The 21,231-nt window shown below is 41.3% G+C and overlaps 2 protein-coding genes across 2 annotated transcripts; one reads left to right on the top strand and one right to left on the bottom strand.

Moving 5' to 3' along the window:
• Positions 1–368: 368 nt before the first annotated feature.
• Positions 369–6,302, top strand: got1 (glutamic-oxaloacetic transaminase 1, soluble). Its single transcript, XM_079686970.1, has 9 exons — positions 369–561; positions 2,501–2,682; positions 2,761–2,884; positions 3,079–3,191; positions 3,286–3,390; positions 3,529–3,679; positions 4,283–4,448; positions 4,547–4,689; positions 4,922–6,302. Exons 1-9 carry the CDS (start codon positions 453–455, stop codon positions 5,059–5,061), a joined length of 1,233 nt encoding a protein of 410 aa, XP_079543096.1. The 5' UTR covers positions 369–452; the 3' UTR covers positions 5,062–6,302.
• An 822-nt stretch (positions 6,303–7,124) lies between these two features.
• cnnm1 (cyclin and CBS domain divalent metal cation transport mediator 1) lies at positions 7,125–20,348 on the bottom strand. Its single transcript, XM_079686968.1, has 10 exons — positions 18,832–20,348; positions 15,101–15,244; positions 13,547–13,687; positions 13,130–13,299; positions 12,808–12,907; positions 11,736–11,881; positions 11,108–11,351; positions 9,803–9,907; positions 8,970–9,071; positions 7,125–8,589 (listed from the first exon to the last, which is right to left on the bottom strand). The coding sequence occupies exons 1-10, from the start codon at positions 20,285–20,287 to the stop codon at positions 8,510–8,512; spliced, it is 2,688 nt and encodes an 895-aa protein (XP_079543094.1). The 5' UTR covers positions 20,288–20,348; the 3' UTR covers positions 7,125–8,509.
• Between the last annotated feature and the right edge of the window lie 883 nt (positions 20,349–21,231).

Genomic DNA, 21,231 nt, shown 5'->3' with positions numbered 1-21,231 from the left:
TATGATGGGGTGCACTGATATCTTGTCTTGTCTATTTTTACTACACATTGAATACATTACTATAGAAAAAAAACTACACTATCAGTGGTTGTTGTCAGTGCCAGGTGATAACATCTTTATCGAGGCTGCTGCACCATCTTGTGGATATTCTTTGTATTGCAGTACAATCCTGAACCACCCACTTCCAACACTGGACGGTATAGGGCATGGTATATCAGTCATTCATTGGTCAACAGCCCCTGTACGTGTGTTTTCTCGAACTTTGACCTGACAGAGATCAGTGCTGTGATTGGCTTGGCAGACGCATCTTGTTTTCTATTGGTTAATCCGCTCACGCCCAATTTACATCCTCCCATATCCAATTTGAAGGTGAAGTCCTCTGCCTTCCCGTTACATTTCACGGTAACCGTTTGTTTTGTTGTCGCCACAGTCTCTCGGTAAAATACAGCAGCATGTCGGTGTTTGGTGAGGTCGCTTTAGCAGCCCCTGTAGCTGTCTTCAAGCTATCACAGGATTTCAACAACGACCAATTTCCCAACAAGGTGAATCTTGGAGTAGGAGGTAAGTTATTATGTAACTATACTTCTATAAAACAGTGACATCGTTTGCCATAACTATCTCCAGCCGGTTAATGTAAGGTGGTGATAGGAGGAATCAGGAATAACAACCATTCTATGACCTGTTTATTATATCCATGTTTATATGATGGTGGCCACACAGTATTTTGATCAAAGTTGCTAAATGATGATGCCTGTATGGTTTTAAAATAGTGACACACATTCTAAAAGCTGTTACTATTCCAAAACTGTGACTCTCTAATACAGTATCGGAAAAAGGTTTATTCATTTTAAATATAGATTATATAATAGATGTATTGCTCTGACGGCATACATTATACAGTGGCGTAAAGTAAGTGCATTTACTCAAGTACTGTACTTAAGTATAATTTGGAGGTACTTGTAGGCTAGTGGAGTATGTTACTACCCCTACTCCACTACAATTCAGAGGTAAATAGTGTACTTTCACTCCACTACATTGATTTGATAGTTATATAGCTCCCCTGCAGATTTTTTATTTTCTATGCAAAGTATAAATCAACTAATACATTATGATGAATTTCAGGTTATTCTACCCAGCAGTATACATAGTAATTAAATTTAGCTTCATCTTTACTGACTACAATATTAAATGAATATACTTCATCGTAGTGTCTCTAAAATGTCTGTTTCGGTGTGACATTACGGCCATGGGAGAAATTATAATGACATTATTTAATCTTTTATTTTTACTGTCACTGGTTTGTGGAGATAACTTGTGAACCAGAGTGAATACAAGTTACAACTGATTGACAATGTTAGACCATGTTAGCTGCTGTTCAGTCATTCTACTCTAACTATGCTGAACGCAGCTTTATTGATAATGTATCCTTGTTATGTAAAAGTGTGACATACTGTAGTGGAATCATTTGTGCCTGTCCTCTTTGGTTTCCTCTTTGCTTTTCGATCTTGCTGCAGCTCTGATTGGATTACTGTTCCCTGTTGCTAGCTACTCGCATGAGTTTAAATATCTATGGCTTAGTCCTGCTTCTCTCCTGAAGCAGACAAATGGCACATTTTAGACTTCACTGTTTTCAGTGTTAATCTTATTAAAAGCAGTAATCCTTGCTGCTTACATTGCTAAGGACAAGTGTGAGAAGCATTGTTTGGCTCTGTTCTGGCAGTGTGTAATGTGTTCTGCAGGACGAGGCTGCCTGAGTCCTGTGATTAGGACTGGAGGCTGAGGCCTTATAATCCCCTCTCTATGTAACACACAGATGGTCATCCGCTACTGGGCAGCTGGGAAATGTAGGCCACACTATGTTTAGTCTGTTAAACGTCAGTAGACCTGAAACAAGTATTACATTAATTGATCAATTCAATGATGGAAAAGGAAATCTGCAATCTTTTGATTAGATAACATTAGATACACTTTTTTTTATCCCAAATTGGAAGTTGTTTAGATAATCCAAAATAATATACCAATTGCATAGGTAATTATTATTATTATGACATTTTTAAAAAAGTGAGGATTTGCTTCCTCTTCTTATAATAAACTAAATATATCTGGGTTAATGAAGACGTTAAATTAGATTTCAGAAACTCTATGATCTGCATTTTCTTGCATTTAATAGACCAAATAAACATGCCTTTCATGCCAGTGGGAGAAAATAAAATAAAAAAATCCCATATGATGATATTAAGCCTGACACTTGTTTTTGAGTTGCAAAGCAAGTTGAAGATCTCTGTTCTGAAGATAACAAGGCTAATGTATAGTTCAGTCCTTGTCAGGTGTTGACATGGAGTTCAGCTCACTAAAGCAAACAGAGAGATGAAAGTGTCCAGGGTCAGTGCTACATTCTTGTTATTTGAGCCAGGAAGATTGTCCTGCCTCAAACTCATTATTGTTCCAATCTAAAATCGTTAGGCAATACATCAAGGCCTCACTGTTTTCTTTCTTGCAGCCTACCGGACAGACGAGGGAAAGCCATGGGTTTTGCCGGTGGTGAAAAAGGTTGAAAAGGTTATTGTGCACGATGACAGTCTTAACCATGAGTACCTGCCTATCCTGGGCCTGCCTGAATTCAGATCCTCAGCCTCTAAGATCGCACTGGGAGAAGACAGTCCTGCCATCCAGGAGAACAGGGTTTGTATAGAGAAAGGCGCACTATCTTTATTTTAAATATATTTACGTATAAACTGACTGTCTGTTTCTTTTTGCCAGGTTGGGGCTGTCCAGTGTCTGGGTGGTACAGGGGCTCTGAGGATGGGTGCAGAATTTCTCAGGCGTTTCTACAATGGAAACAACAACACCAAAACACCCGTCTATGTGTCCTCACCTACCTGGGGTATGCATACACACACACACACACACACACACACACACACACACACACACACACACACACACACACACACACACACACACACACACACACACACACACACACACACACACACACACATATTGTTTATATTTTTTATTAACATATAAACAATACAAATAGAACACTGGTGAAATAGTTTTTTCTCTCCATTTCAGAAAATCACAATGCTGTTTTTGCCAATGCTGGCTTTGATGATGTCCGTCCATACAAGTACTGGGATGCAGCAAATAGGGGCCTTGATTTGGCTGGTTTCCTTGGAGACCTGGAGGTGAGCAATGTGCAAAAGGATTTCTTGTTCTATTTCAGTTCAGCCATGAGTCATTTTATTAGGAGTTTAAATCACTTCTTCTTATTTCCCACAGAGTTGTCCAGCACACTCTATCTTTGTCCTGCATGCCTGTGCGCACAACCCAACTGGCACAGACCCGACACAGGAGCAATGGCAGCTGATCGCAGAAGTTATGATGGTATTATACACATACACACAAACACACACGCAACAAATACTGTGTCTCTACTGCTGTCTTAACCTCCTTTTTGTACACGTTTGTCGATGCTGAACATTCATTACAGTATGATAATTGTTTGACCTTCTTTCTTTCCAGAGGAGGCAGCTGTTTGTGTTCTTCGACTCGGCTTATCAGGGTTTCGCCTCAGGCAATCTGGATAAAGATGCCTGGGCGGTCCGCTACTTTGTCTCCATGGGCTTTGAAATGTTCTGCGCTCAGTCTTTCTCCAAGAACTTTGGCCTCTACAGTGAGTGACCCCTGTGTGCATTAAGTTGTCCATTGCTTGCTTTCAAGAGAGCGATAAAGAGTGATAGTCTTTGTGCTGTTACTAATCACAATAACAGTCACAAAGTGCTTTACATGGCAACATGTTTACAGCGTAATTAAGGATAAGAGCCCAATTTAGATTGTGTTATCATACCCCTCAGCTCTCTTACTTTCAAACATGACAAACTATTGTACATGATCGACACAGCTTAATGTTCTCATTTACTATGACAAAAGCACAGTGGATGTTGTCAATCTTGAAAGTTACAGAAACAAGGGGGGTGGGTTTAAGTTATATAAGTATCAAATTGCTTACCTTTTAAGATTCTTAATCAATTTGCAGGTTTAAAAAAACCCAAAAAAAACAATTTTAATCATTTGCCTCTAACTTTACACCAAGTTAATGTTGTGTGTTGTTGCAGTTAGTTCTATAGGAGTCTGCAAAGTGGACTTGTTGAGGAAATCCTGAAATTCGCAACCCTATGTAATTAATTGAGAATCATTTAGAAATCAAATTGTGACCCCAAGAATCACGATCAAATTCTGAGATTTCAAAAGATGTGTGACATGTGTGTGCAAACAGATGAGCGTGTGGGCAACCTGACCATCGTTGCTCGTGATGCAGACAACCTGAAGCGAGTGCTGTCCCAGATGGAGAAGATTGTGAGGACCACCTGGTCCAACCCACCCTCTCAGGGGGCTCGCATTGTTGCCGTCACTCTTACCTCACCTGAGCTCTTCAGTCAATGGTCCGTACAAAATACCAAAGCACTGTATCAGGTATAACGGTTATAAACTAATGTATTATTTTGATATAGAGTTGTTTTTTACATTTGTTTGAGTGTAGGAAGGACAATGTGAAGACCATGGCTGACAGGGTCCTGTTGATGAGGGCTCAGCTGAAAGCTAAGCTCCAAGCTCTGGGGACAGCAGGCACCTGGGACCACATCACAGAGCAGATCGGCATGTTCAGCTTCACAGGCCTCAACCGTGAGTAAACATTGTTTCAGTTCGGAAAATGTTAAGATAACACTTTTATCATCGGGTACATAAAAAAACAACATGTAGAGTGACCAAACTTATCCCGATTGTATCTCCTTTTTGCAAAACTCAAAAGAGCTTGCATTATATCATTATTTTGATTAACACACATATCTTTACAGGCTCTGCAAAGTGTCACATTATTAATCAATGAATAATTAAATGTGGTTATTTCCTGCAGCCAAACAAGTGGAGTACATGGTGAAGGATAGACACATCTACCTGATGGCCAGTGGGCGCATCAACATGTGCGGTTTGACCTCCAAGAACATAGACTACGTGGCAGAGTCCATCCATGAGACTGTCACCAATGTCCAGTAAAAGACTACACTACCCACAGTTCTTAGTACTTCCTCCATTCCGACCTCAAGTCACCTGATTACAGCGAAAATATTTACTGTCTACCTGATTTCTTAGGGCGATCATACATTCTCATTTGCACAAATATACAGACAGCCCTCACCTTTCTATAGTGTTTGTGCTAAGCTATCTCAACACACAATTGGGACTTATTCTGTTAATTATTTGTCAACTAGTTGTCTTTATGTTGGTCTCCTACTTATAATAAGTCTGTCAGTGTATGTGTCAACACTCAGGACCTTTTGAAAAGGTTGGTACATCTGTGACTGTGTGACAATTATCTCAGCAGTGCTGACTCAACTTCTTGTTTAATGTCATACTGCTATGATTCATTCATTCCAAGTGTTGATAACGCATTTCCAATTTTTATTTAACCTGCCGTTATTAGCCTGTGTGATTACAGTTAAGAAGCTACATTTAGTCAGTTTGGTAGGTACCAAACTGACTAAATGTAGCTTCAATTAGACAAACAAATTATAGTAAATTACATTACATGTCACTTGTTAGACGCTTTTATCCAAAGCGACTTACATACTCAATACTATGGACAATCCCCACAGGAGCAATTCGGGGTGAAGTGTCTTGCCCAGGGACACAACGACATGCTGACTGCAGTGGGGTTTGAACCTGTGAGGCTCTACCCACTGCGCCACACGCCTCCCTAAATGTATTTATGTTCTCTATCATGAGTAAAGAGGTACGTTTAAGGATAGATGCAACATGAACAAGAGAAGGGTGTTCTCAGGAAGATATCTTGAGCAATGTAATTTATTAATTAAACTGTACATCGCCGAAAAGGGGTTGTACTAATTACCTAAATTATAATCCGTATTTTTGAAGGGTTTTATTTGTAGTTTCTGCTCAGTTAGCACAATGGCACTGAATGATCTTAACAGGTTTTGAGAGTCATCCCTGGTTTGGGCTCACAGCTGAAGGTTGTGAGGCTTCTGGTTAAATCAGGCACCTGCAGGTTTAATGTTGAGTTTGCACAGCGACTGCCTGTTTGTATCAATAGTCCACTGTTATGTAAGACCCTCATGTCAGTGGCATAAAACACACTAATGATCAACCAGTTTGCTATCGTACCACTGTGCACAGTACAGCAATAAAGCAGTCCTACTGTTTAGCAATTGAAGCAAAACATCTCCTTACATACTTTCCAATGAGATGAATGAGTTAATCTAATAAAGAACTATAACTATTATGTTTGTTTTGTCACATATGTTGGAATTGATTTAATGATAATGTTTGTATAAATGCAACGGCCTTTAGAAACTCATGTGAGAGGTCTTAGAAAAATCGAATGCAGGTAACACACTCCATATTTGAAAACAAAGAAGAGTACACAAGAATAATATTTCAGTCCATTTATTAATAATTTGAAATCCCTTTTGTCGAACATTATGGTATGTCTTCTCATGTATTTTGGTCACTTATATAATTATCCGATTTTTGCATTAGAAAATGTATCTTTGCCTTTTTTTAAGTAAAGTATATAATTCTTCACAAATATAAATCAGTGTTAAACAACTGCAAAATCTCTGTGAGCATTCAGCTGAGACACTTTCTGATTCACACAAATCCTCTTTCACTGAGTCAGTCTGTCGGATCAAATGACTTCCAATTGGATGTTCAGTGTGCAAGGAGGGGTCGATGTGAATAGCTTATCAGTGCAGTTCCCTTTGTACTCATAAAGCCTTGTGTGTGTGTCAGTGTGTTTGACGGGAGGTGGTGGCTTGACATCAGTGTGCGTCATATTGCTTTCCTCTTTCATATCTCTGTCTTGTTCTTGCGTACCTGCCAATATTTCACAACGCAGAGCAGCTTAGTGCAGTCTGAGCTGCAGCTGCTACTGGCATTTTGAAAAGGATCAAATCATTATTTCATTATTGCAGTAAAAATGGCTTGATTTTTGTTCCTTCAACAAGCAGCGTTGTATGGTTTCCCCAATTAAAATGGCAGACTTGCTGCTGTATTTATTGCACCTAACTTTTTTTCTCAACTTTTTTAGTTAAAACAAGATTTTAGTAAGTTACACACTGCACCTTTGTGGGGAAATATTACTGCAGATCTTCCTTTGCATGCATCCCTTTGCTTAAGCATGCATATGGAAAAACAGGGCTTTCTACAGGGGATAGTTCTACAGTAAAAGCAGCATTAACAAACATGCAGGTAGCAACTACTCTTTCCTCGAGAATATTCATAACATCCATTTGGATCCCTAAACGCAAACCCCCCTACCCCTAGCTTATTTTTAATTGGTGTATGCTGTTAAAGTGAGATGAACTGTACATAGAGGATTGGCTAAAGGTAACTAATGGTAAGAGTTGATCGCCACTACTTGTTCTGAATGCAAGAAACAATAGGCTGATTATTTGAAAGACGGTGGTTACAGTACATCTAGAGAAAAGTGGGCTTAGTAAGGATGATAAAGACATTGTGTCCATACACTTATGCAGTGAGAAGGGAACGTTTTAATGGGAGGACAAACACTACAGTATGTAGGGCACATGCAATAATGTGTGATGTTGAAGCCATTTACAGTATGTTAGATGACTTATATATATATTGCTATCTTCCAATTACTTTTGGTAATTCTAAAACTTTTTATATAAAAATCGGGTAATAAATGTTTTTATTTCAAGCTCAGGTCTTTTTCAAAATTGCGCATACCCCTTTGAACTTGCTCAGAGGTCAGTGTATACAATAATTCAAGCTGATTTATGGCTTTTTTCATAATTGTGTTCTTAAAATCTGGCATAAAAATTGTGCTCTTGTCTTGTAGCTGTTGCTTCATAGCCGATGGCTAGTGTGTCTGGTATTGTTGGCAGTATGTGGCACCCTTATGGCAACTTTAGGAAAGTTCCCTGTGCAAACAACTTTATCAGTATGTGGGAACTTCCCAATAACAAATAAATAATAAAAACTCTTGTATTCATTGTTTGATCAAGTAAAGCTGGCTCAGATATTACATTAGGACCTTGTGAGGCTCCATATTGAGAGATCTGGTGGAGACCATATGGCTTAAATGAGATGATAAAATGGTCACATTATGGGTAAAGCTACCATAGAAATATCTTCTCGGTTTACTACTTGAAAACCTTGATAAAGTCCAGTGTAAGGCTGGAAAAATCCAATACTATATTTCTTCGATTTTTCCAAAAGTAATATTATATTAAAGTTTTTTTTACAGATCTGTTCCACTTATTATAATTTTAAGGGTGTGGAGTCAGGCAGTGGTAGGACTAGGTGCGAGTGGGGTCCTGAGTGTTTCTACATCTCATGAGATGGCTCAGTTATTCAGGAGCACAGAGGGAGTCTATGAGAGGTTGGTTGTTCAGTAATGAAAACCCAATGAGTGAGTGATAAAGAGGAAGAAGCTTCATCCCTCTTCCTCAACGTCACTGTGCTAGCTCGTCACTGGTGGTTGCTCTGAACCTTCCTCCAAACAGTTTTCTCCATCCCGAGACTTTTTCCTCCTCTTGTTACCTAGAAACAGGAGGAACCAAGGTCATTGCTTGATAAAACACCTTCCTTTAACTGTAGCTTCATCCATTATATCTTGCTTTCCTTATCTTTACATTTGCTATTCATTGATTGTTTTGAAACAAACTCATATTTGCCGTTAACTTAAATAACGTCAGCTGCATCAGGCAGCGCAGATACTGTCTTGATGAGTCATATCTAGACCAACAGATGCCTCCGGAGAATCTGCTCTGCTAAAAAAGGTTGGAGCGAGGGACATGACACATCACCTGTTGCTAAGATACACCACTTTGTCTGAAAGAGAAGTTTGGGCACATCTGACGGTGAGCGTGTGTGTGGGTGTGTGCTCTTCCATCGATGTAGGTGACAAACATCTTACTCACTCAATTTACGCAATAGCTTCTTCCCAATGTTCTCTTCCGAGCTGGACAGAGACAGAGAGCTGATGAAGGGAGAGGCAAAGGGCGGGGAGTCTGTAGGCACGTCTGAAAGAGAGGATGAGGATACAGCAGGAATGACAGACAGAGCAGATTGACTTGAACAATTCCCCAGACCTACAAGGATATGAACAGTTTACAGCCTAGACGTTAAAATATAAAAACTGCATTGTTAGGAAAACTGGTTTAGAGTAAGCAGACTGTGATAACAAGGAGGAAACGCCTCCTTCTGTCATAAAACCATTGAAATCTGACATGCTAAAATTAAGTGTAGTAGTGAAGAAGAAGTACGGGAAGTAGTCATAAACTCAGCAATGTGACTCTGTAATGTGTGTTAAACAGAAATACATCTAAAGTTGATATAATGTAGTATTACCTTGCATAAGCAAATATAATTAAATAATTAAAGCTGTAGCAGCTAATGAGAAAAAATGTGTTGCATGTGGATAAAACTTTAATTTGGAAAAGGGAGAAGGTGCTATATCTTCATTAGAATGTTTCAGAATTATTTTATGAGGCTAAATTGCACTGCCTTAAAGGGATATTTCCCTATTTCTCATAAAAAATGAGTAACGAATTGTCTATGCAACTTTTTTTAACCGTTTCAGTCAATGTAATATCTCTATAGGCCTGCCTATGATTAAAATACAAAAATAAAAACGTGTGTATTTTTGAAAAGGAACCAGCTGCGCGTCATTTTTTAGTTTTAACTGAGACCGAAGAGATTCAGTTTTCTGAGCTTGCCTCCTCCAGGTCAGGGTCCATGCAGCAGCACTCACCATTCTCTCCATACGTTTCCGGCCGATCCTCGTGGATATAGGGAATCTCGTCCAAACGGAGGAACACGGTATCATTTGGACTCCTCTGCCCGTCAGATTTGCTGCCTGTAAAGAGAATTGGACCAATCAACCTTCAACGTACTACAGGTATCCAAATAACAGCAGCTGGTTTGTAGCTCTGCCTGTAGAGGGAGGTAGAGAACTTGCTATTTATCAGTCGTTGTGTTAATGCAGATCCAACTCAAAGTGAGCTACAGCCAGTGGAGGAGATTTAATTGGTGAAATAAGATTGAACATAAAACCTGGCTGTTTATAACTGGATGCTGCTGCTTTATTGACAACCAACAGAGCCATCTGTGCAGTGTTTTTTGACACAACACCAACACACACAAACTGGGTGGCGTGTTGCTCAGTGTGAGACAGATGGTATACACGAAATCCTTTAAGCTTTGAAACCAGTACAGATTGGTTGATGCCACGTTTGCACCCAGTTGTGAATGAGTCATTATCAACTTATAGAATTCATTATTTACTGATGTTAAAATGATAAAAAGTAATAATTAAACCTAATATTTTTGACAATATGCTGTGTGTAGCATTCAAGCTAATTTTCATAAATTAAATCTGATATATATTTTTTTTTTTAAATGTCTGTGGGGCTTTTTTACAGTATCATCATTCGACACGCCAGTCAACACATCATTACTTTTCAGGTTGCCCCCGACCCGTCAGAGTATCCCACATTTAAGTGAATCATGTATTGCTCCCGTCAGGCAGGTGTTTGGCTCCTAGCCCACACATCACTCCAATCAGTTTGATAGATCCTCTGAACCTCCTTTTTTTTCCTCTTCAAAAGAGAACGCTATACCACTCCAATAAATCCTGACCTTCATCTTGAGCTTTATTGAGCTCAATCTTCATTTACATTTCAGAGCTTTGGTGTTTCTTTTATCCAGAGTGATGGCAATGTCAGGTACTAAAAGATTGCATCCCACACATTGAAATGTGAAGTATATAAGAAGTGGAAGCTAAAATGGAAATTAGCATTTGAGGTATTTTGCTAATAGTCATTGTATGTGGATTAAGGCAATCACTAGGTGATATGTTCTGTCAATCTTCATGCCAGACCAAATTGTCACAAAGTGTTTTCTTTAGAATTTTCATTCTTGCATCAAACAACCTCTAAAATAGCATTGAAACCTAAAAAGGATAATTAATAGAGAAAGTAAATGAATTTTGGGTGAAATTGACCCAACACTCTAATGAAACATTTTCAAGATTCAAATCGTACAAGAGTGTACTTACGAACAATTCGGTTCCTCGCATTGAGCTGGGAGGTGTTGCGAAGGCCACCGTAGGGATGGAGATGTGCAAGGCGGGCCAGCCCCAGCCGAGTGTGTGTGTGTGTGAGGGGGAGGGCAATGCTGTGTGAGCGGACCTCTGGGACCGCAGGCCTCCCTTTAGCATCAGGATCCAGGGGGTCTGGAGTCTGAGGGGAGCTGTCCATCCTGGTGGCTGTAAGGGCGTTCTGGTAGTGGTTCCTGGTGATCTGTGGGGAACAAAAATCTAGTATTAGCTTCAGTGGCGGGAGGAAACTGTAATGCAGAAAGGGGAGGAGAGGTGAAACGAGAGGGCATAACCACCATTTAGGGCTAACATATTCATGGTTGAAAAGGAGCTCAATTATCCCCAGTGATTAAAGGAGAGAGGGTGTGTGGAGGGGCGAGCGAGAGACAGGATGTCTGTGTTCAGTCAGAATCAGGGATTAGGACATTTCAAAGGCACACACTGCATCAGAGGAAGAGTTTCTGGGTTAAAAGTGCAGTTCCTTGCTGTGCAGGAAATGATACATTTGATTGAGATTATAATACCAGCAATTGATGATTTTTTTTTGTTTCTGTTTTGTGTGCGTGTAGCTGTTCATGTTTGTAACCTTGATGATCTGCAGGTCTGTTAGCTGTCGGACTGAGTAGTCTGGCAAGTAGACCCCCCCTCCTGTAGTGAGCTGACCCGCACTGCCTCCACTCAGCAGTGATTCTGAGTGGTTCAGACCACTGCCCCGGGAACTATGTCTCCGACCTGAAAAGGACAAGAGGGAACCATGCTTTTAGTTATGCGTTTCAAACATACGTCCTCGCTATTACAGTAGGTTAAAAAAAAACAGTGAGGTCAAAGGGTACAAAAAAAGTTAACAAGCCAAAAGTCCTATAAATCCTGCTTCATTCATTATCTATAGTCTTTTTTTCTTTATATACTTTAAGGTGCCTTTTTTTGAGTGGGCTTAATGTTTACTTTTAAATACCGCTATAAGAAAGCAGGGGAAATGTTGGCAGCAACTAAAGACCTCCAAAGAAAACATATTTCAAAAGATGATGTGTGGTGTGAGACATAAAAGTACTTTGTGTGCAGTTGTGACAGGTCCTTTTTATTTGCTTATATCATTCTCTTTGAACAGAGCACTGCCTAGCCGAGTGGCATAAAATGCTGTCAGAGAGCGAGAGAGAGAGCAAGTTTAAAAAAAGATTAAAGACCAGCTCTTTTGAGCTGCCATACTTGCAGCAGCATAAGAGAACATTTCAGCTTTGTAATGCCCTTGAAGGGAATTTTCTAAAATGTAATGGGATCTTCCAAATTGCTTTAAGCTCACCCTGAACATCATACATGGAAAACATGCAAAACAACCACAGCAAGAAACAGAGGGAGAGCGATTGGGAGACAGGCTTTCTGCTGGCTCTGCAGTCTTAGCAGGATTTCATATAATCCTGTGCAGGTCATGTCCTTCCACTGGGAAATTCTCTGAAATCACTTCTTTTAATTACTTACTTCCCACGGCTGCTGCTGCTGCTGCTCTTGCAGTCTGACGCTATACAGATAAGAAGCTGGGTGGGATTTAAGACTGTAAAAACATGTCCAGCCCTGCATTAGTTCTATGATTATTATTCCTGAACTGTCATTACCACCAGTCTCATGGTAATATTGATCTGTATTGCTTGATTTGTACTTACCAATAGGCAGGGGCATGATGACTGCTGGCATGCCATAATGTGAAAAAGCTCCATTTTCAAAGTGAAGAGCCTCCTTTCCGATTTCTACCTCCACCCGTCCCTGTAAGATCCACACAACAATTGACATACATTAGCATGATGCTCATGGTAGGACATTGATTACTCATCTAATGGAGCCTCCCACACAGGAAATGAACACTGTAATTATAACATCCAGATACGGAGTGATTATTTCTGTGTTTCATAATTCTTCCGCAACATCTGTTAGTAGGAGGTTGTTGGCATTAGTATTATTATCTGGCATAGAGATGGTGATATTTACCTGCAGAACGAGGACAAAGTAGTCCACAGGTTTGTTTCTCGTGAAGAGGTAGTGTTGAGGAGCGTGTTTGTTCTTGGGGTTGAACTTGAGTTCCTGCACAATGCTGGGATGTTTGATGAGACGCAGCAAGATCTTGTCTGACAGGTGACATGGCCTAAAAGGCTCCACCTCTATAAGATAGATGCATACACACACACACACACACACACACACACACACACACACACACACACACACACACACACACACACACACACACACACACACACACACACACACACACACACACACACACACAAAAGAACATCAGGTTCCCAGTCACCTTGTCCTCAGTTTATCCTGCAATTCACTGTGGGCACCCACGAATACTCGGCATACACTGCACGCACACATCCTGAAACACATGTACGCTGTTACCTGTTGCCAGGAAGCGGTGTGTTGCGAGCAGCAGCTGGGGTGAGATCTTCACCTTCAGCTCATTTTCTGCCAGTTTGAAAATTGAGAAATCCTGTGGTTTCCTCTCCTGGTGGGACACTCGCCTTTTGGTCCGATTATCAGCTATAATTAGAATCAGAATCAAGTTTATTGCCAGGTAGGTTTACACATACAAGGAATTTGCTTTGACAGCAGACAGATTGCAAATCCTTAAATGCACGGTATGCAGTTCAGATTTCACATTGTTTTATATACTCTATCAATAGATGAAATGAAATGTGTCACTCATTCACTCGTTAAGTTTGCCTAACACTGTAGTTATGCTTTACAGTATACAGTATTCTTGCTGGCACTACAAGGAATTAGAAGCTACTTTAAGTTGCCCCTAACCTCATTAGTTGATGCCACTAAGAAACGCTACAAATATATTAGTTGGATTATCTATCCCCAGCTGCAGATTGCTTGATATTATCCAGCACTCATTGATGAATTGACTTATTCTTAGCAGACGCCAGAAGCATTAAATGCATTATATCGCATTAAATACATCGTAGCTGTAGCAGGAACAGCTGGTGCAATGAAGCCTGAGGTGCAAAGTCTGGAGAGTTGAGCTCCCCTGTTCTAAATATACACACACATCATTATGCACACAGAAGAAAGGAGTATAGGAAGTGCATCCCTGACTGTTTTACACACTCTGCATGTAATTAAAATTGCAGCGCACATAAAAATGTCATGTTCAGAAGTTATTCTCCCAAATGTTGAGTAGTAAACTTCAGTGAGTAAAATGAAAGCACCGATCTGATTAGAAATATAATGAAGGGAATTTGGCATTTGACTTCCTTTCTGTGGAGAGCCTTGCGAGCCAATTAAAGATGAGCGGATTAAAGAGATTATCTGTGGGACTGGGCCATTTACTCTCATTATTTAATTATGCAGCAGCGCGGAGCTGTGAGCAGCAGGGGAGACAACTTGGGATCAATAGTTTAATAAGAAGCAGGATAGGAGAGGGTGGAAAGGAAATGTCAATGTGCTTTAAAAGCTTAAATCCACCTTTTAATAACTGTTGTGGATATTTTAAACTCGTCAATACTGTAAAGATGTACAATGAGAGTAATCAATAATAAACTGGTGAAAGCAGGCAGCGTTGTCTTTCGTTGGTTCTTTATTTGAAGCGCTTCAAAGGTACATGTCTCACAGAGTATAGAGTAGTCTGCAGGAGTGCACACAGGGTATAATGTGTGTGTGTTTTCCAATTTCTAAGCATAATATAATCATTTGGTTTTACCATATAAAGTAACATAAGAAATTGCCACTACATAACCCATCAAATGGTATTAGATAGTGCATTAGTTGTTGAAGCATTTTCATGCGATATTGCAGACCACACAGCTGAATAAACTCTGTCAGTGGTTGTGACAAACTGAGGGAAAATCTATTCAGTGTGGGAGCTGGAAATATAATTAAATAGATTCACAGCTAATGTAACAGTGACCCGGAGATTCACCATCAGCATGTTTTATGCTTCATACGTACTAAACAGGTCTGTCTCATCCACAATCTCAGACTTGATGATCTCCTCTATGACGTCCTCCAGGGTGACGATGCCCATCACTTCATAGAAGGGGTCTCCTTCACCTTCGCTGTTCACCCTCTGCACTACGGACAGGTGGGACTTCCCTGCATTGGTCAAAAGAGAAACGGGGTGAGTTCAAATGTTTTCACAACGTGAGTTCAAACTAGCGGCTACTGGATAAAAAACAACACAAGCCTCCAACCGGATGTGGGCAGTCAAGAGGAAAATGAATACTAGAGCTGAGAGGCCATACATTCGGGTAAATCTATTTTTAGTATTAAATTATTCCAATGTCAGGACTTCACTTGTGTTTGTGAGTGTGAGACTAGAAGAAAGTGGGCTTTGGGGGATTATTATGGAGACAGTTTGACGGTTTGGAAGACTTGGGCCCCTTACGTAAACACAGATTATGCAATCAGTCTGGGGATGCCTGTGTCTGCTGACTAAACTGCCCATGCCTCTGCCACCCCCTGTAAACATACAGCAACATACACACACGTTACACATCCATGAGCGGACCCAGCGCTCCCTCTCAGGCAGAGTTAGGCTGAACGTGACAAGCCTGCCAGATACAATGACACAGCTCGCCAACAGCATCTCCAGTCAACGAGTCAATAAAACGGATGTGACAAGAAGTTAAAGGTGCCATCACAATCCAACATCACCAGGAGAGAAGAACAAATTAACATGAACACGTCAACCATCACACTATTAGTTGTTGTATAAGATAATATAAAACTATTATAATGCTCAATGTATTTAACGTTTTCATCATGACCGTCACTGTCACTATTCTTCTTACGTCAAATAAGTTATCTAACCGAGTGTATGACGTCACTACACAGATTTCAGCAATCTCCAACCTTACTTTGAACTAAATCAGTGGCTCATAGTAGACGGGACGATTTAGGTGGGATCACTGCCAGGGGATAAAATAGATCAAATGCTTTAATCCACTGCAACAAGACAAAAAAAAACCTGATTGACCGACATGCAGCCATCTCCAAACATGAAACTCTGGCTGAGATGACGCGGATGTACTCAGGGCTAAGGTCAACTTGTCTGAAAAGCTCAGGTGAGTCAGTGAAGTGGATTTGCCATCAGCTGCTGATGTGCCTGGGCACTGCATTACATCATTCACATGTTACATAATACTCCAACAGAACGACACACACACATTCACCAGACTCACACACGCAGACACAATGCCCGTGGCTAGCATGGATGTCCCTTTTGCGAATGTTTCTGCTCCAGCAGTTTCCCAGGCTCCTCCAGTCTCTGTGTTGTTTGAGATCATAATGCTTAATATATTAGCATACAATTATGCACTTGCTGTTTGGCATTCTGCAAACATTACACAAACAATACTATGTATTGAAATGATATTATTTATATTTATGCAGCTTTTTTTATCATGTTTCGAACACATGCACACACAACAGTTTACGCATTAATTTAGCTGATAGCAACTACAATGGCTGCCTATGATTTGTTGTGTGTTCACCTACATTTATTTTGTGTATTGTTTAGCAAGGTAAATGGTTTCTATAGTCGATTTGTATGCAGTGGTAAAAAGTTCTCAATACATTTGCTAAAAGGCTGCTCTTAAATCAAATGTTGGGTACTAATACGCTTCTACTCCACTTCAGCTTGAATGAATGCCATTTGGTTGAAGACATTCTGTCCGGATAAAGATCTTCCCTTCAAAACATCTGATCAGCTTATCAAATGTGAAACATAGTGTTATTGATTAAGCTGCCAAACAGTGTACTAAGTAGTTACAATGAGCACCTTAACTACATCAATGCATTCGTATGTAATATCAAATTGCATTATACCGACAGGGGCCAATCTGCACTACTTTGATACTTAAATTACATTTTCTGGCTTATACTGACAATTCACAAAGTAGTACTTTGCTTTAAACATTGTTTTATGGCTTTATGGTTTTATTGTTTCAGTTATGTATTCTTCTTTCTCTGTCTCTCTATGCACCACTTATACCAGCGGAAATTCCTGTAAACCTACTTGGTAATAAAACTGATTCTGATTCTTGCCTTGCTGTCGCTACTTTGCATTACCTGAATACTCTAAAATATTAAAATATTAATAGCAGATTTTGGGTTGCTCATAAAAGCATTGCTTGCCATATAAAGGTTAATATTTTACACTGTAGAGCACATTCGCAGTCATCCCTTACATTTCTTTCATTACTGCTGACATTTCCGTCCTTTCCTCTAACACGAACCTCACCCCAGCCCCCCACCCTCCTCAGTGGGATGCCCCCACTGCTCCCAGCCAGGCTTCCTGACAGCAGGAGCCTTTAATCCATGAGAGAAAAGTAGGAAGGAGTCAAGAGGGGTCAAAGAAAAGGTTGGAGATGAATTTTTCATGGTTGCTCGGCAGGTTTGGAAGGCGACGACCCACAGAGAAAAGGAAGCTTCAAAGTCACCGCGGGCTGACAGTTCGGAGCGCACAAACATTTTAAAGGTGAAGCCTGCTTTAACCTTTGAGCCTAACCTTATCTATAAATAACAGACAATATGGCAACACACAGGGTCAGGCAGGGGCCCATGGATCACTTGTGTCAGACTGAAGCTATCCTTCCTAATCCTGAGAAAAATAAAGCTGTAGACCTCCAAATAAGTGAGTGTAAGTAAGTAAGTGGCAATCTGATTTATGATCCTGCCAAAGTCACCAAAGTGTCACCTTTCACTTTCTAATTTTACAACTGCTGCCTCTGCGCTCCAACCCACATCTATTGAGCTCTCTTTGTCAATGAAGCAGATTTACATCTTAATCCCCCCCCCCCCAACATAAACCAATGTCAGTGAAGTCCTTACATAACAGCTGTCCCTGTAGCCTGTCATATGTCTCTATTTTACCTTGTGACAGCATCAGTGGGACAGTTTAAGCTATCTGCAGGAGGGCATCGGTACAGATTCATATTCAACGTTATCATCGAGACTGGATGAGGAAAGGTCGCACACTTGGTAAACGGATGCTATCAGCATGTGAGGGACTGCAATACTGTGAAAGCACTCGCTAAAGAGTCTTATCAGACAAAAGATGTGTGAGTCAGAGGAATAGATATGATATTCATTGCCTCTACTGACATTTGAGGAAGCTGGCCCATTTGCTTGATTCCTTTTTTAAATTAAAGTGTATATTTGATAACTGATACACATGGCATGGTATATAAAGAGGAAGCCAGCATGAGGGTGGGGGGGGGCAGATAAAGTTCAAAGTGATGTTGACATGGGGTAAACCACTTTCACTACATAAATTCTTAAGATAAAACCATTCTGGTCTTTGGCAGCCTCTAACTCCTGGCTGACCCAAACTCACTGTGTGACACTGTATCAGATTTCACATATGGCTCTCACTGCTCTACGGATCAAAAGGATTCTCTGACAGGCCCACTGTGAGCCAATGATGTGATGTAAACATTGACTTCTGCACTGAAAACATAGTATTTAAGTGCACACTCACTTCAAAAGACATCTAACTCCTAGGTGGCTGGAGGCAACCTTGAGACTGTTCCAAAACCAACATATGGCGCCTCACACACTCATAACTGACTGCTTGGCCAAAAGTTATAAGTTCTTGACATGTAAAAACAAAGGACACGCCTCCCTCCTGCAGAGCACTTCTGAGGCCTGACCTCTGAAATTATTTAAAGTGGAGTTACCTCTCTTAAATTCCTCCAGCATCACATCCAACTTGGTGTCATTGAACACGCTGTGCATGGGATGCTTGTAAAACTGAGTGATCGTTTTTAGGGGAGTGCAATCGTCAGGATCCACGAAGGCCAAGTCTTTCACAAACAGGATGTCCACTATGTTGGACTTGTCGTTCTCGTAGACCGGGATCCGGGTGAAGCCGCTCTGCATCACGTCCGACATGGTGCAGAAGTCCAGGACGGCATCCGAGGACAGCATGTAGCAGTCAGAGAGTGGGGTCAGCACGTCCTCTACGGTTTTGTTCCTCAGCTCCAGGGCCCCCTGGATGATGTTCAGCTCCTCTTTAACCAGGTCGTGGTACGGATCTGTGACGCGCAGCATGGCCACCAACTTCTCCCTGGTGTAAAAGTTGCTGATCTCTTGGTGCAGCATGATGTCCAGGATCTTGGAGACTGGATATGCGATGGGGAAAAACACCAGCATCAGCAGGCGGGTCGCGCAGAGGGTCTTTGAGGCGATGGCGAGACTGTGCCTTGACGCCAGGGAATGAGGTAAAATCTCTCCAAAGAAGAATATTCCCAAAGTACATGAGGCTGTTGAGAGAACAGTCAATCCTAAAATCTGGCACATCCACACCACAAAGCATGTATTTGTAAGCACGTTTCCCAACACCACGGTGCAAAGGATGTAGTTTCCATGTTTACGCACTGACTCTATCTTCCGTGCATATTTCTGCTCCTTCTCTGTGCCACTATTCTGCAGGACCCTCAGCTCCACGGGGTCCAGAGCCAGCATGCTGATGTTCAACCCGCTGCAGAGGGCAGACAGTCCTATCAAGAGCACCGAAACACCCGCCTGGAGCCAAACATCTGCCTCCGGAGGTCTCTCCACCACCGCCAACCAGAAGTCTTTGGTGGTGAAATGTTCCCATTTCACTCCATCAAATGCGCACATGGAGTAGTATTTGATGAGCTCGCCTCTGCGCAGGTCTTTAGCGAGCAGCTCTACCAAAACTGAGTTGTGACTTGATGTGGATCTGAAAGAGCCCAGCAACTCGATGTCTGAGCTCCGGGCATCCTCGTCCTCGCATGGATTCCCTGTGGACCTGTCCTTCTCCGTGTCCCCACTGTCCCCCCCTGCTTCCTCTATAAACGCGATCCACGGAGCGGCAGGTCTGCCGCTGATGTTCAAGCGGTTGGGATGCTCCGTAGCAGGGGCTGTGGAGTAGTACACCCTCAGTATGAAGCGGGTCCCCTCGATCGCCCTCAGTATCCCATCCTGGACGGACAGCTCCCCGCTCTGGGTGTCCTCCGGCCGGACACCGAGCAGCGCTGCTGTAGGGGCCGGCAGAGAGGAGAGGGTTACGGTGAGGAAGAGTAGAGAGAGCCGGCGCGGATGCAGGATGCAGCCAAGAGCATCCGCAGCATCCGCAGCCATCATGCTGAATGAACTACAGAAGGACATGGGAGAACTGGGTCACGTGGTCTGCGGATGGGATACGAGCAGCTGGGTGGCCATATCCATGCAGAGGAGCATGGGCACGTTACAGGGAGAGAGAGAGGAGTCCTTAAATATACACGACAAACCGTGACGTAGGCCTGTCTTATTTGCTTTCTGCTACTTTCTAAAAATAGACAGCAGGAAATGCTCAGCCATGTATAATTAATATAATACACACGAGACCCACAGTTGTAGAATCCGCTTCATAGACAAAAATACAACACATGTCCACAAATAGTAAGGCAACAATTAAACCATGATAAGGAAATTATTGAAGGCTGACCCAAATCTGTTTTTAGATGACGAGATATCGCAGTGTTTAAGGATCGATTTTGTTTTTTTACTGTTTTAGTGTGTCCACTAGATGGCAGTATTATCCCCTATTTAATTGCAGTCTATTCTGGAAGGTAACTGAAGCTTTCAGACTAATGTTAATACACGGGGTATTGTGCCTGGATTTATTTCATAGTCATAAAATATCGGTTTTGGTTTCGGAATCCTCATCACTTAGCTTGGTACAATAATCCCTCAACAGATTTTAAAGGGATACATTTTGAACCTGCACTTTTAAAATCACATACAACTTTGATATCCCAATGTATTATTCAAAGATATGAATAGGACTGCCATGGGTGAAGCGGGGTTGTTAATATTAAGAAAAGAAAATAAGTGGAAAAGATTTAGGCGATTTGGTTATTTATCACACATTGATGAGCTGCTATTGAAGCCATGGATGACCACAGCCTGCAGGATTTACGAGTTAGGAAACTGAAGGTGAGAACAGAGCGCCGCCACGTCTTAAACACTTACACGCTCTCCCTGCTCTCCATCAGCCACACATCCACCGTAACATCAGGAGAAAACAGGCTTTGCCCACTAGAACAAAAACATTACGGGTACTTTAAACC

Source organism: Notothenia rossii (assembly GCF_949606895.1).
Source record: "Notothenia rossii genome assembly, chromosome: 6".
Classification (NCBI taxonomy): Eukaryota; Metazoa; Chordata; class Actinopteri; order Perciformes; family Nototheniidae; genus Notothenia; species Notothenia rossii.
The sequence above is the reverse complement of the archived record's forward strand: the minus strand, read 5'-3'. Positions and strand labels throughout refer to the sequence as shown.

Excerpts from the sequence above, each read along its gene's own strand:
- got1 (XM_079686970.1), top strand. The coding sequence starts at position 453 with ATGTCGGTGTTTGGTGAGGTCGCTTTAGCAGCCCCTGTAGCTGTCTTC. Across the intron at positions 2,683-2,760 it reads CTGCCATCCAGGAGAACAGG|GTTGGGGCTGTCCAGTGTCT; the intron begins GTTTGTATAGAG and ends TCTTTTTGCCAG. Across the intron at positions 2,885-3,078 it reads TGTGTCCTCACCTACCTGGG|AAAATCACAATGCTGTTTTT; the intron begins GTATGCATACAC and ends TCTCCATTTCAG.
- cnnm1 (XM_079686968.1), bottom strand. The coding sequence starts at position 20,287 with ATGTCCTTCTGTAGTTCATTCAGCATGATGGCTGCGGATGCTGCGGAT. Across the intron at positions 9,908-11,107 it reads TGCGAGGAACCGAATTGTTC|GCAGCAAATCTGACGGGCAG; the intron begins GTAAGTACACTC and ends TTCTCTTTACAG. Across the intron at positions 9,072-9,802 it reads GGAAACGTATGGAGAGAATG|ACGTGCCTACAGACTCCCCG; the intron begins GTGAGTGCTGCT and ends CCTCTCTTTCAG.